The following is a 15,089-nucleotide window of genomic DNA, read 5'->3' as shown; positions in this document are numbered from 1 at the left end:
AGAGGTACAGCCTAGCACAGCAGCTGTCAGGAGATGATAACATAGCTCTCAAAACATGACTGAATAGTACAGGGGCAAGTCTTGAAAATATGTGCACTGTACATGTGTCTTCACATACCTTTTCAAACCATGGTTTTATTTTGTTTGTTTGAGTTGTGTTTTTTTTTTTTTTTTTGGTTTGGGTTTTTTTTGTTTTTGTTTTTTTTAGGCAATCAGGGTTAAGTGACTTGCCCAGGGTCACATAGCTACTAAGTGACTGAGACCAGATTTGATCTCAGGTCCTCCTGACTCCCGGCCCAGTGCTCTATCCACTGTGTCACCTAGCTGCCCCACCATGCTTATTCTTTATAATTTGGCAACATTCACTTTCAGGTTTTTTTTCTGCTTCTATTTATGTTGTTGCAGTCATCATGTGTCTTGTTTTCTTGGCTCTGCATCAGTTCACATGATCCTTCTGGACTTCTCTGTATTCATCATCTGTCACTTCTTATAGTACAGTAATATACCATTACATTTTTGTATCATAAATTTATTTAGCCATTCTCCAAACTATGGGCTTCTATTTTGTTCGAAAATCTGGTAGAGCGTTTATTAAGCACCTTCAAGGTAGATGTTGAAGGTACAAAGACTGAAACAAAATAGACCCTGCCCTCGGGGAATTTACCTTTTATTGGGGAGAAAGCAACATGTGCCCAGATAAGGATGTTCAAAGTAAAGTCATATTAGGGGAAAGTGGGAAGCATTAGTTGAGGACATTGAGAAAGACCACTTTTAGAAGGTGACTTGAGGTTGGAGGAGGAGATGTATCCGGCAGAGAACTCTACTCATCTTGCTCTTCCCAAAAAGCCTACCCTTCCTTTAGCATCTCTGTTTCTCTTTATGCCATCCCTGCCCTCTTAGGTCCCCTAGCTTCAACATTAGAGCTTACTCTCTGCCTCTGCCTCTCTTCAGCCCCTTATATCTGTTCAGGTGCCAGATCTTGTCAGTTCTCTCTCAGCTTTCCTGTTTTGTGTAGTCTCACCACCCTAGTTCAGGACCTTACTATTATAATAGCCTCCCACAATCCATATTCTTGTCTTATTTTATGAAGTTTGACATAATTATAGGGTTTGGTGTCTTATATTTAAATAGTTAAAGCAGTTAGCAAGTAACCTGTGACTCAATACATTTCATGTCTATCTCACGAGCTGATCCCCCCAAGAAACAAAATTTTACAGAATTCCTTTATTACATTGGCCTTGGTGCTTTTAAGGGCCTCAGCCCTTTCAAAAAACCCTTAAAAAAACAATTAGAAGAAAAGGTAAAAGTAAAACAAGCAACTAAAAATAGTTGGAACAGGAGGGGAATAGCTAAAAGAAATCAAAAAAATGATCTTTTCCTCCTTGGAGGAAAATCTTCAGGATATGCTTGTATAGAAAATGGTCTTGAACTGCTGTCCCTCCAGGCCTGTCCTTGACACCCCCATGTTAGGCAAAGCAATCTGGATCTGATCAAAACGTTGGAACAACTCAGATGAGTCGTCTGGACTCCTGCCATTTGAAGGCAAGTGGTCCTCTTCCAAAAGAAAACCAAGTCTTATATTTCTGTGGTGGGGATCATTCCCCTTAGGGTAACTTCTGATGTCTATGATCTATTCCCAATGGAAAGGCCTTTCCGATTACCTTAAAGATGACAAAGGTCAGAGAGTGGTCCGGTTTGGCTAGAGGGTAGGACTTGCCCTGATTTTCGATTGGGAAGGACTTGGGTACTGGGTTATTTTTTTAACCCACAAATAAAAGTAAGGACCTCTAGTCTAGTGTCTTACAGGGTAGTTTGTGCTTATTGATTACCTTTTTGCTTGGTTGAGTGGAAGGAAAGACATTCCATTCCATGAGATCTGGCCTGGTAATTCGAAAAATCCTGGGTAAGTCAGCAGGTCCCTTTGAATTCCAACTCCTTTTGTCCTGTGAAATGAGATGACAGGTATAGAAGTGTTCTGTTATTATAAAGTGATTTACAAATGTAAGCTGTCTGGTCCTGGCTGTGTTGGCCTTCTACTTCTAAGTACTCTGACATCAGGACTTCCACTTGGCTGGGAGCTGTTCTTGTGCCAAACCTAGAAGCTTCAAGGCCTGGCCTATACTTAGGCATCGCCATCTGTTGGTGAATCCAGAGCTTGTTGTGTAACAGGTGGTTTGGGGCTTTCCCACCAGTCATATGTGCAAATGCCTTTCCTTGATCCCAAGTAAGTGAAGTGATCCTTCCATCATCAGCCTCTCAGTCAAGTCAACAAGCATTTATTGATCGGTTACCCTGTGCCAGGCCCTGTGTTAAGTCCTAGAAATATAAATAAAAGCAAAAGCACAAAAATGGTTCCTGCCCTCAAATAGCTTATAGACTAATGGGGGAGACGTGTAAATAGATGCAGAGATGGATGGAATGAGCATTTATTAAGTGCCAACTGTGTGCCCTGTGCCGTGCTAAGCACCTGACAAACACTACCTCATAATCCCCACAGTAACCTTGGTTATTGTGCTGTTGTTATCTCCATTTTACAGTTGAGGAAACTGAGGCATACACATTAAACGACTTGCCCAGAGTCACCCAGTTAGTAAATGTCTGACGCTTGACTTGAATTCGGATCTTCCTGGCACCAGGCCTAGAGCTGTCTGCTATACCACCTTGCTGCCTCTAAAGGTAACTCTATAAGAGCCGTTACTTAGAGGCTATTCATTCTGCTCCTGATCCTCAGAGCTCCCGGCATGCCCCTCAGCTGCTTCCTGGGAAATGTATATGCAGAAAGTGTGGATGTTTTGAGAGATGGAACTGGACCCTCAGGTTTACGACTCCGCCTACTTGCTGCAGGTAAGTGGCCAGATTAGGGGAAGGGATTTTTCTTTTCTTCAAAAGACTCCCACCCCAGGGGCGGCCAGGTAGCACAGCGAGTAAGAGCATCGGCTCCAGTGTTGAGAAGACCTGGAGATCAAATCCCGGGCTCAGACACTTAGCACCCACCCAGAAACACCTGGCCGTGTAACCTTGAGCAAGTTACTTAACCCCAATTGCTTAGGGGCGGCCAGGTGGCTCAGTGAGTAAGAGCACCGGCTCCAGTGTTGGGACGACCTGGAGATCGAATCCCGGACTCAGACACTCAGCACCACACCCAGAAATAACTGGCCGTGTAACCTTGAGCAAGTTACTTAGCCCCGATTGCTTAAAAAAAAAAAAAAGACTCCCACCCCGTTCTCCCTAATTAAGTCCACTTGCAGGGATTCTCATTCTGACTGTGTTTTTTATCTCCTCAATTGCTAGAACATGTAGAACGTATTTTTTAAGCTTTCATCTATAGATAAAAAGATACCTTTTCATGAAGCTGGATTCTTCCCTGTTTTATCTGTAAGAAACTGGTTGAATTTAATGTTAAAAACAGATTCTCTCAGCACTTCACAGTTTACAAGTCCCTTCCCTAATGGAGTTTATAATCCAGACCCAAACATAGATGAAGGTAATCCTCACAGCAACCCTGTCAGTGTGACAGTTCTTTTGAAAGTGTTCAATGGAGAACTGTGTAAGCTCTGAGGGGAATACTAAGGGTTATTAAGGTGATTAGGGGAGTGTCAGCGTTTTCAAAAGGACAGGTGAACTCTCAAGCACAGTGTATGAAGAAAGATGGTCCTGGTGAGGGGCATAGTGTGAGCAAAGCCATGGAGGTGGGGAAGAAGAGGCCCCTTTGGGATAGTTCTGGTTGGTCAGCTAGAGGAGATTTCTGAGGCCAAGCTGCAAACTCCAAGGTGACGGACTTTTACTTGGCACCAATCAGGAGCTCTGAAGATTTTTCTTTTTTTCACTTTTCAAATGCTTTATTAACTTCTGATTTATATCATTCATTTCTGCCAGATTTTGAGTTACAAATTTTCCCACAGGATATCCCCTCCTCCAATCTGCTCTCTCCCATATCTTCTCCTATACCCCCTTCGACTTTTCCAGTAGGGTATGGTGGATCTCTATGCCCCAGTGCCTGTATAACTTATTTCCCAATTACATGTAAAATAGTATTAATAATGGTATATATATATTTTTTTTCCTTAAACATTTGATTTTAAAATTTTGAATTCCAGATTCATTCCCTTCCTCTCTTGTCACCCACCCACCCTTACTGGGAAGATAAGCAGTTCAGTATAGGTTGTACATGTGTAGCTAATGCAAATCATTAACATAGTAGATGTATTGTAAAAGACTGACTATATTTCCCTCCCACTTTTTCTATTTTCTACTTTGCTCCCATCCCTTTTCAAAAGTGGGTGCTTCCCATTAGCCACACATGTACAACCTATACTGAACTGCTTGTCTTCACAGTGGGGATGGGTGACAGGGAAGGAAGGGAATGAATCTAGAATTCAAGGTTTTAAAATCAAATATATATATGTACATATATGTGTGTGTATATATATATATATATATATATATACATATATATATATATACTATTAATACCATCTTACATGTAATTGGGAAATAAGATATATAGGCACTGAGGCATAGAGATCCACTGGAAAAGTCGAGAGGGGTATGGGAGAAAATATGGGAGAGAGCAGGTTGGAGGAGGGCATGTCCTGTGGGACTGCTATTTTGGGGCAGTGGGTGGGGGAAAAGCGGGGGGAGAATTTGTGGCTCAAAGTCTGGCGGAAACAAATGATGTAAATCAAGTTAATAAAGCATTTTTTTAAGTAAAAAAAAATAAAGTATGTTTGATTTCACTTTTCAAAAAAAAAAAGTGGGTGCTTCCAATTTTCCTCCCCCCACAGCCTGCCCTCCCTTCTGTCATCCCCCCTATTCTCCTGTAGGGTGAGATACCCTATGTAGTGTGTATTTCATTCCCTCCCCAAGCCAAATTAAATGAGAATAAGGTTGACCCATTCCCTTTTGCCTTCCTATTCTTCCCCTCCATTGTAACCATTTTCCCTTGCCTCTTCTATATGAGATAGTTTACCCCATTTTGTCTCCCCCATTTCCTCTCATTATATTCCTTTCTCCCCTCTTAATTTCACTTTTTAAGTATCATCCATTCCTATTAAATTGGTCCTGTGCCCTCTATCTATGTATACTTGTATACATATATACACACATTCACATATGTATTCATACAGTTGTATATCCTTCGATATAGACATATATATATATATATATATATATATATATATTCCCTTCAACTATTTTCATACTGAGAAAAGTTTCATCAGTTACAATTATTGTTTTTCCATGAGGAATGTTAATAATTCAACTTTGATAAGTTCTTTATGATTTCTTTTCCCTGTTTACCTTATCATGCTTCTCTTGTTTCTCATCTCTGAATGTCAGATTTTCAATTAAACTCTGTTTTTTTTTTTTCATTAAGAATGCTTGAAAGTCCTGTATTCCACTGAATGACCATATTTTCCCCTGAAACATGATACTCACTTTTGCTGGGTAAATGATTCTTGGTTTTAATCCCAGCTCCTTTGCCCTCCAGAATATCATATTCCAAGCCCTTCGATCCCTCAGTGTAGAAGCTGCCAGATCCTGAGTTATCCTGATTGTGTTTCCACAATATTCAAATTGTTTCTTCCTGGATGCTTGTAATATTCTCTCCTTGATCTGGGAATTTCAGAATCTGGCTATAATATTCCTAGGAGTTTTCTTTTTGGGATCTTTTTCAGGAGGTGATCAGTGGACTCTTTCAACCTCTATTTTGCCCCCTGGTTCTAAAACATCAGGGTACTTTTCCTTGAGAATTTCTTGGAGGATGATTTCTAGGTTCTTTCTTTGATCATGGCTTTCAGGTAGTCCAATAATTTTTAAATTATCTCTCCTGGATCTATTTTCCAGGTCAGTGGATTTTCCCATGTGATATTTCACATTGCCTTCTATTCTTTCATTTGTTTGGATCTGTTTAACAGCATCTTGATTTCTCATAAAGTCATTAGCTTCCATTTGCTCCAATCTAATTCTGAAGGAATGATTCTCCTCATTGAGCTTTTGAGATTCTTTTTCCATCTGGCAAATTTGGCTTTTTAAAGGCATTCTTTTCCTCATTGCCTTTTTGAGCCTCTTTTGCCATTTGAGTCAGTCTGTTTTTTTAGGTGTTATTTTCTTCAGTCAGGTTGTTGACTCTCATTTCATAATTTTCTTGCATCGTTCTCATTTCTCTTCCCAATTTTTCCTCCACTTCTCTTATCTGCTTCTTAAGGTCTTCTGTGGCCTGTAAACATCTCGTATTTTCCTTTGAAGCTTTTGTTGCAGGAGTTCTGACTTCATTGTCTTTTTCCGGTTCCATGCTTTGATCCTTTTTGTCCCCAAAATAGGAGTCTAATCTTGGATTCTTCTGTTTGCTTTGCTTCCTTTGCCTGGTCATGTTGCCACTCAGTTACTTGACTATTGGGCTTTTTGCCACAGTAGGACTCTGCTACCAGAGAAGGAGAGCTTCGTACCAAATGCTGGGATTTCCTCAGCTGCTGTTAGTCAAGTGCCCTCTCTGAAGCCTCCACACGCTCTGGCAAGCTGGTTGCACACCTCAGGACCTCCACCCTAGACAGCAATCCAGATCCAAGCAGGTTAAAACAAGAGCGATTACCCCTCAGACTGGTCGCTTGGTCCCCCTACAGTCTGCAAGCCAGGAGCTGAAGCTGCCACGTGGCAGGGGTTGTGCCGCAGCCCTTAGTGGCTTCTCACCCCAGGGGCAAAAGCCGACGCACTCCCAACTACTGGGTCCCAAAGTCCATACTTCACTGACCTCTCACTTTGTCCCCAGCATCTATGTGTTGATAACTCTGGATCGCCACAGCTGCTGGTGATCTGGAATCTCTCCAGCCAGTGGCTGGTCAGGCCCGCCCTGGGGCTAAAACCTCTGGCTCACGCGGCTTGGGCTTGACTCCCAGAGCGCTGTGCCGGCCAATTCCTGCCAGCCTGCCGGGCTGTCCTCAGTGGGAGGCTAGCCTCTCCGTGTCATTTTGTGGGTTCTGTAGCTCCAAAGTTTGTTCAGAATCCCCTTTTACACGGATTGGAGGTGGTTAGAGCCGGAGCCCCACAGAGGTTCTGCTTCTACTCTGCCATCTTGACTCCACCCCCCCCTTGAAGATTTTTTAATAGAGCATCAGTGACAAGATCTGGGCATGTAGACCTGGCCTTGAAAGTTGCTACATGTATATCTGGTCAACTCCTGAAGAGTAAGCTTTGTGTCAGTGACCTGAGTACAAAATCTGTTTCTCTTATGTTTTGTGTATTCCATGGTGCCTAGTCCATTGACACACAGTCAACTCCTTAATGAATGCTTGTTAATTGCAAGTTCACCCTTTACTTTGGAAGCATGAGAAATGGATAGTCCCTGCTGTCAGAGCTCCGTCTCACACCCCCCATACATGCAGGCATCTCTAAATATGTTGTTTCTTGTGGCATTGTTTGCCAGGACTTTATAGGGCATTAGGGGATGAGAAATGTTCATTGCCCTCTACTCACTACCTTATTTTATAAGGATAGCTTAGCATTGCTCTTTCATTGAGGAAGTCAGGAAAGTTTTGAGGGTTCTTGAGGTACTTACTGGAGGAAGCTTAGTCAGCAAAAAAGAGGTCCTTGAGTCTTTTTTATTTAGTACATGCATCTCCATTTCTGGGGCCTTAGACTTTGGAACACCCTACTATAAAATGCCCTCTACATACATTTGTATCACATCACTGTGTCTCTGCCAATTCATTTCTTGCTTTAAATAGCTCTTCAGATTATTCCTCTCCTAAAGGATAATTAGAAAAAAAGCAGTAGACTGGGAAGTGTGTTGACTCAGAATTTTAAAAGTTGGGTTTGGATTCTTGCTTCCCAACTAATTGTGTTCTTAGGCAGGTCACTTAACCTTCACCCCTCACTAAAATTAAGATGTTGAATTTGATCATCTCTGAGTGTTCTTATACTTTTGAAAGTCTTGTCATCCTAAAATAGAACCTCAGCTAGTAATGCTACTTAAAGAGAAATATTCTAAGAAAGCTACCTTTCTCTCTCCCTCTGTCTCTCTCCTTTCTCTCCCCTCCCCCACCTTTTTCTCTCTTCCTCCCTCTCTCTCCTTTGTCCCTCTCACTATCTCTCTCTTTTCCAAGGATGTCTAGTGGCTAGGTCAGTGAACTTTGAGCTAGAAAGTTATGGGGTCAGTTGATAAGTAGGGCCATCATGTGGAAGTAGATTGACATACCCCATCTAGGAACAATAGAGCTGACTAGATCATGGTTCTAGAACTACAGAGGTGGGGAATGAGTGGGTGGGGAGGTAGGGAGAACTGGAGAGTAGGGAGTATGACTATAAGTACAAAAAAATTGCTCAAAATCTGATTACAGATCATTCAGTCAGCAGTGATTAGAGCTGGACTGTTGGTTACGTATTTTTATTAGGAAAGGACACTAAGGAATCCTCAGTTTTTTCACCGGCCACTGTTCCCATGATAATCTTTTGGATCAGACAACCCACTAGAAGCACGGGACCTTGAGCTGGCTTTTATAGCTTTCAAGGTTGCTGCCCAGTTGTGGACGAGAAGAGAAACCCCAAACTGGTGAAACAAAAAGCACTGGAACTGAAAAGCAACTTGTATTAAGGTCCATATCTAAGCCTGGACCCTGCATAAATAATGTAGACCTCTTGCAGTAAAGCTTTTGGGTTGTACTCACCCAGTACTACAACTTGTGTATTTGGTATTAGGTGATAAATTTTAACTCAAGTTATTACTGCTCTTTCATGATGACAATGTCAACATCACTTTCTACATCACTAGTTTAAACGTTGCTTTATGTGAGGTTTGGTTTCATTTCTGACATTCAGTATTTAGGTGAAAAATACATAATAACATTTAGAGCTTAGGAGTTAAGTCTCCGTCTCTAAGCTGTGATATCTTTTCTCTTTGTGGGACCTTAGAACTAAAGCTAAAGACCCTTTAGGTTATTTGGAAAACTTGATAGTTGAGCATATCAGGTCTTAAATCACAGGAAAACTTATCTGCACCCAGCAAAAAATTTTGAGCCTGCACCCCAGTATGTGAATTAGATGTGTTCTATTTATAAATTTTATGGATGTATTTCTGTACTATTAATAGTATACATTACAAAACTTACACAAAGTAGACATTTTAAAAGGATGGAATAAAGAGGAAATAATATATATCCTAAAGACAGTAGGGAGCCACTAGAATTTGAAAGGGTAAATGACATGATCAGACCCGAGCCTTAGGAAAATTATTTTGTCAGTGTTTTGGGAGGACAGATAGTGTGGAGAGACTTGAGGTTGTGAGATTTTTGTGGAGTAGACCTGACTAAGTTGGTTCACTAGTAATTTGGGTCCAATATTGACTCAAAATGAAACACTTTTAGGTTGTTAAAGAATGAACAAAAGGAGATTAACTTAGGCATGGCAGGAGAAGGATATTCACCTGAGTGTAGCTGTCTCTGAATGACCAATACTGGTTCAACAGGCAAGCATCAAGAGACTTGGCTGCAGATCAGTACCCAGAGCCTTTAGTCCCCTGTGCCAGCTCAGTTTTGAGGATGGTTTCAATAACTTATAAGGAAAAGAACTAGCCCAGCCCGCATGTTGGATGAGGGAGCTCAAGTAACTATTCTTCCTACTACAGATGACATAGTCCAAACAAAAGTGTTCTGGTAGCTATTTGAGTAGAGCGAAAAGATTGAGAGGTGAGGAGCTAGAACTGAAGATTTAGCAATCAGCAGTCGTTGAATTTAGGTAAGGGAAAATGTGAGGAGCCAAAGATGGGGAGGGGAATAAGTAGGCCTCATTTGGCCCTGAAGTTATGAAATCTTGGAATGGCTAAGGGTGTTGGTACTTTTAACACTAGTAGGAAAATATGGAAAATGGGTAGATTTGAGGGGGAAGATAACATGTTGATATCTCTGAGCCAGATCATAATCTATTTATGTCTGTTCATCCCATGTGATTCACTTTCTTACCCAGAATCAAAAAAGTGGGGAGGCTAGGCTCCCCCCAACCATAGAGCTTCTAAGGGTACACAAAATGAACTGGGGATCAGGAGTTAAAGTTAAAATTTTTTCAATGATACCTGCACAGTTGTTGTAGATGGCATTAAATTTGGGTTATAATTGTCTTGAGGTGCCAGTATCTGGCTCTGAAGGGTGGGGGACAAGAATTTGCATGGCAGAGGGTGGGTCCAGTGTAAGGGATTATTGGGGAAAAGGGTAGGTGTGGTTATATTAGATACAAGTCCCATGATTTGGAAGGGGTAGTGCCCCAACTGAGACAAATGGTAGGCCCTCTGTACCTTTGTAAACTGCTGTGGTCAAAATAATTCATCATCTTCCAGCACTTAGCCATGCTATCCTTGGATAACAGACATACAGTCTATCTATTCCTGTAGTCAAAGCCTTCTCAGCTTTGAAGAACCTGCCATAGCTTGCTCTGTGCTGGTCTAGCCCTTTGGAATCCAGTTCACCTTCATGCCACAATGAGACATCAGAGGAAAACCTTAATGAGGGATTTGTTAGTATTGCTAATAATGGTACCACAACCACAATAATATTGGAAGTTCAAATTCTAATCCTTCTTTGTTTCTTTTGATTTAAGGCAAGTGATTTCATGTCTCTGTTTTCTAACCCATAAAATGGGATTTTTAAGAAAACACTTACAGGCTCAGATACTCAGCACCACACCCAGAAATAACTGGCCATGTAACCTTGAGCAAGTTACTTAACCCCAATTGCTTTAAAAAAAAAAAAAAACCACTTAAGTTTTGTTGAAATTCTTGCCAACTTGTCAGAGGCTAGAAAACTTATACACAGAGAAGGGGCCTTTAGTGGGCATTGAGAGAAAGAGAGAGAGAGAAGACAATAGATGAGAATAAATAGTGAAAATCAAATATAATTTACAATTCCATTTATATTGTAAATTTATGGTAATAGAATTTCCATATACAAGAAACAGAAAAGGAGAATTGCTTGTGAAGCTATGAATCTCAATTATGTATAGCTTGCATTTTTAAAAATGTATACAATTTAACATAATGTTAATACTGCCCTGCTTGTCTGTCTCTTTCTGAACTTCTGGTTTTGTTTTTTTTTAGCTAAATGTATTTATTTGTTTTTAAAAATTTTCAAGTTCTGAATTCTCTTCCTTCCCCATCCATTGAGAAGGCAAGAAATGTGATATCCATTATATATGAAAAATCATGCAAAATATTTTTATGTTAGGCATGTTGCCCCAAAAAAGGCAAGAAAAATAAAGTAAGAAAATTATACTTCAATCTGCACTCCGACTTTATCAGTTCTCTCTCTGGAAGCAGGTAGTATTTTTCATCATCAGTACTTCATAATTATCTTGGTTTATTGTATTGGTCAGAGTAGCTATGTCATTCACAATTGATCATCATACAATATTGCTGTTACTATGTATAATATTTTTCTTGTTCTGTTCATTTAACTCTACATTAGTTCATGTAAGTCTACTCAGGTTTTTCTAAAACCATCCACCTCATCATTTCTCATAATGCATTAGTATTCCATCACAGTCATATACCACAACATGTTCTGCCATTGCCCGGTTGATGGATATCTCCTCAATTTCCAATTCTTTGCCACCAGGTAAACAGTTGCTATCAATATTTTTGTACAAATAGGTCCTTTTCCTTTTTCTTTGACCTCTTTGTTGTACATACCTAGATAGTAGTAGTATTGTTGGAGTATGCACATCTTTATGGCCTTGGGCATAGTTCCAAATTGTTCTCCTGGATGGTTGGTCCAGTTCATGACTCCACCAGCAGTGCATTAGTGTCCCAGTTTTTCCACATTCACTCCAACATTTATCATTTTCCTTTTCTGTCATGTTAGCCAAACTGATAGATGTGAGATGGTACCTCAGAGTTATTTTAATTTGCACTTCTCTGGTCAGTAGTGATTTAGAGCATTTTTTCATATGCCTATAGATAGCTTTGATTTCTTCTTCTGAAAACTGCCTGTTCATATCCTTTGACCACTTCTCAATTGAAGAATGGCTCTTATTTTTATAAATTTCACTCAACTCCCCATATATTTAAGAAATGAGGCCTTTATCAGAGAAACTTGCTGTAAAAAATTTTTTTCCAGCTTCTTGCTTTCCTTTTAATCTTGTCTGCACTGATTCTGTTTGTTGTAAAGCCATGCACAAGCAGCTTTCCAGAGGACTGCTGCTTTGAATAGCTTTCAAGGTTCTGATTACATAGTATAGTGAACTCTCTATTCACTAACAAATCAGAGCAAAACATTCACAGGAAATCAAGGTACAGCATTCACAATGTTACACCTTGTCACAGAAAATCAAAATACAGCATTCACCTTGTCACAACTCAACAACTTATCACTAAAATGGCCACATAGTTTTGACCAAAGTGGTCACGGTTTCCAACAAAGTACATTCATTTAGTCAATCGCAAAATCCTTAATTCAGTCACAAAGTACAAAAGTCAAAGTTCTCCACCCCTAGGTCACAGTAAATCATAATCTCAGTACACAGTATCCAAGTAAAATCTTCTTTCAGCTTGACTTAAGGCTGGCTCTCAGCTTCTGTGGTTCCTCTTTCATGGACCCAGCTCCAGCTGTCACCTGTTCAAAGGCAGGCAGCTCCCAGTTCCTTGTCCAGTTCTTCATCCAGTTCCCATTCCATATTGCAGTTCACAGTGTCCAATCCACTTCAAGTCCTTCACAGTTCTGTTTCTGGGAAGACAAAGCTTGACAGAGCTACAATAATATTCATACATGTTGCTGGCACTATCATCAATTCACTATCTGCCTGTGAAATCAACTCAGACCCACCAACAAGGTCTGAGAATTCAACACAAATCATCAACATAGAAATCAACATGGACCCACAAACAAGGTCCAAGAGGTCACACAAATAATCAGTAAAGTCCCAGGACTTCCAAAACCCTGCTCCAGGACTTCTGTACACATACAACCAGAAAATCCTCTTTCAGGGCTTCCAGTAAGGTCCCAGGGCTTCTGTACAAAGTATCACAAACAAACATCAACACAGACAGAGCAGACCAACAGAGGCCAGGATGCCACAAGTTTTCTCCTTCTTGACTCTGCCACCACAGGAGTCCTCTTCTCAGTTCTGCTGTCTCTATCCTGGGCCTCTCCTTATATATGGTCATTAGCTCCTCCCCTTCCTGTTGCAGGAGTTCATAAGTTTTGGAGTTCACAAGTTGTGGGGTTCACATGTTCTGTTTCTTTTTTTTTTCCTTTTTGGAGGGCAATTGGGGTTAAGTGACTTACCCAAGGTCACACAGCTACTTTTTGTATTAAGTGTCTGAGGCCGGATCTGAACCCAAGTCCTCCTGACTCCAGGATTGGTGCTCCACTCACTGCGCCACCTAGCTGCCTCACATGTTCTGTTTCTTAACAGACTTGATATAAGGTTCAAAAGAAACTTAACTAAGGTGTTAATTCAATAGCTGAAACAAGGTGTGAACTACTTCTGTGCTTGCCTTTACATTTGTGCAAACACTTTTTAGTTTAATGTAACCAAAATTTTTTACTTCCCATGATCCTCTCTTTTCTCGTCATAAATTCTTCCCCCATCCAGAAATTCAACAAGTAAAATTGGCCATGCTTCCCTAATTTGTTTATGATATCACTGTTGGCATCCAAATAATGTACCCATTTTGATCTTATGTTGATGTATAGTATAAGATGCTGTTTTATACCTAGTTTCTACCAAACTGCTTTCTAGTTTTTCCAGAAATTTTTGTCAAGTAGTGAGTACTTATCCCAAAAACTTGGATAAATTTTAGATTACTATGGTCACTGACTACTGTGTATTGTGTGCCTAATCTATTCTACTGATCCACCACTCTATTTCTTATCTATTACCAGATTGTTTTCATGATTAACACTTTATAATGCAGTTTAAAATCTGGTTCTGCTGGGCTACCTTCATATATTTTTCATTAATTATTATTTTTATATTCTTGATCTTTTTTATATTTTTATATAAATATGTATAACTATATAATATATTTTATATATTTATATATAAATAAACATATTTATATTCTTCACCTTTTTTTCTTCCAGATTAATTTCATTATTTTTTCTAGTTTTATAAAAGATTTTGTTAGTTTGGTATGACACTGAATAAGTAAATAAATTTGAGTAGAAGTGTCATTTTTATTATATTAACTCAGTCTACCCATGAGCAATTAATGTCTCTCCAGTTAAGATTTGTATTTGTGTGAAAAGTGTTTTGTAATTGTGTTTATATAATTCTTGGGTTTGTCTTAACATGTAGGCTCCCAAGTATTTTATATTGTCTGGAGTTATTTTAAATGGAATTTCTATTTTTTCCTGCTGATTTTGTTGGTAATACAGAAATGCTGGTGACTTACATGAGTAAGTTTTTGTTTTATATCTTGCAACTTTGTTAAAAGTTGTTAACTGTTTCAGCTAGTTTAGTTGATTTTCTAGGATTATCTGAGTATACATGTTTTCATGTCATATCATCAGCAAAGATCAACAAAATCTGTTTTTTAATGGAAAATATTTTATTTGTTTTTATATTCTTTTTCACTTGGTATCATTTACTATTCCCTCTCATCCACAAACAAAATAAATACCCTCTCTGATAACAAATAAGCATAGTCAAACAAAACATCTACACCCTATTGTCTGAAAATGTGTCTTATTATGCGTTTCTCATCGCTCACTCTCTGCCAAGAGATGAGAGGTATAACTTGTTAATTGACTTGTGTAGTTAGGATTGTTCATTGCTTTGATTGAAGTTCCTAAGTCTTTCAAAGCTGTTTTCCTTTATAATGTTGAATTGTATAACTTGTTTTCCTGGTACTTCATTCTATAATAGTTTGTACAAGTTTTCCCAGGTTTTTTCTGAATCCATCCCTTTTGGTCATTTCTTACAGTGCAGTAATATTCCATTACATTCATATACTGTAATTTGCTGAGCCATTCCCCAGTTGATAGACTCCTTATTTGTTTCAGTAATTCACTACAGTAAAAGTTTCTGTAACCCTTTACTATTTTCTTTGATCTCTTCAAGATATAAGCCTAGTAGGATTCACCCATGGAATCAGTAGATGAACGTTG

General features: G+C 39.4%; 1 protein-coding gene across 1 annotated transcript in view; it reads left to right on the top strand.

The window, feature by feature from the left end:
- The window catches only part of PHAF1 (phagophore assembly factor 1), a 67,045-nt gene that overhangs the window by 32,217 nt on the left and 19,739 nt on the right, over positions 1–15,089 (top strand). The window contains exon 8 of the mRNA XM_069085784.1: positions 2,732–2,844. Within this exon, the coding sequence (XP_068941885.1) occupies positions 2,732–2,844 (113 nt within the window). The remainder of the gene's footprint in view (positions 1–2,731; positions 2,845–15,089) is intronic.

Source organism: Petaurus breviceps, unplaced genomic scaffold (genome assembly GCF_028583685.1).
Source record: "Petaurus breviceps papuanus isolate PSGF00001 unplaced genomic scaffold, PetGlider_PUasm1.0 176, whole genome shotgun sequence".
Taxonomy (NCBI): Eukaryota; Metazoa; Chordata; class Mammalia; order Diprotodontia; family Petauridae; genus Petaurus; species Petaurus breviceps.
The sequence above is the reverse complement of the archived record's forward strand: the minus strand, read 5'-3'. Positions and strand labels throughout refer to the sequence as shown.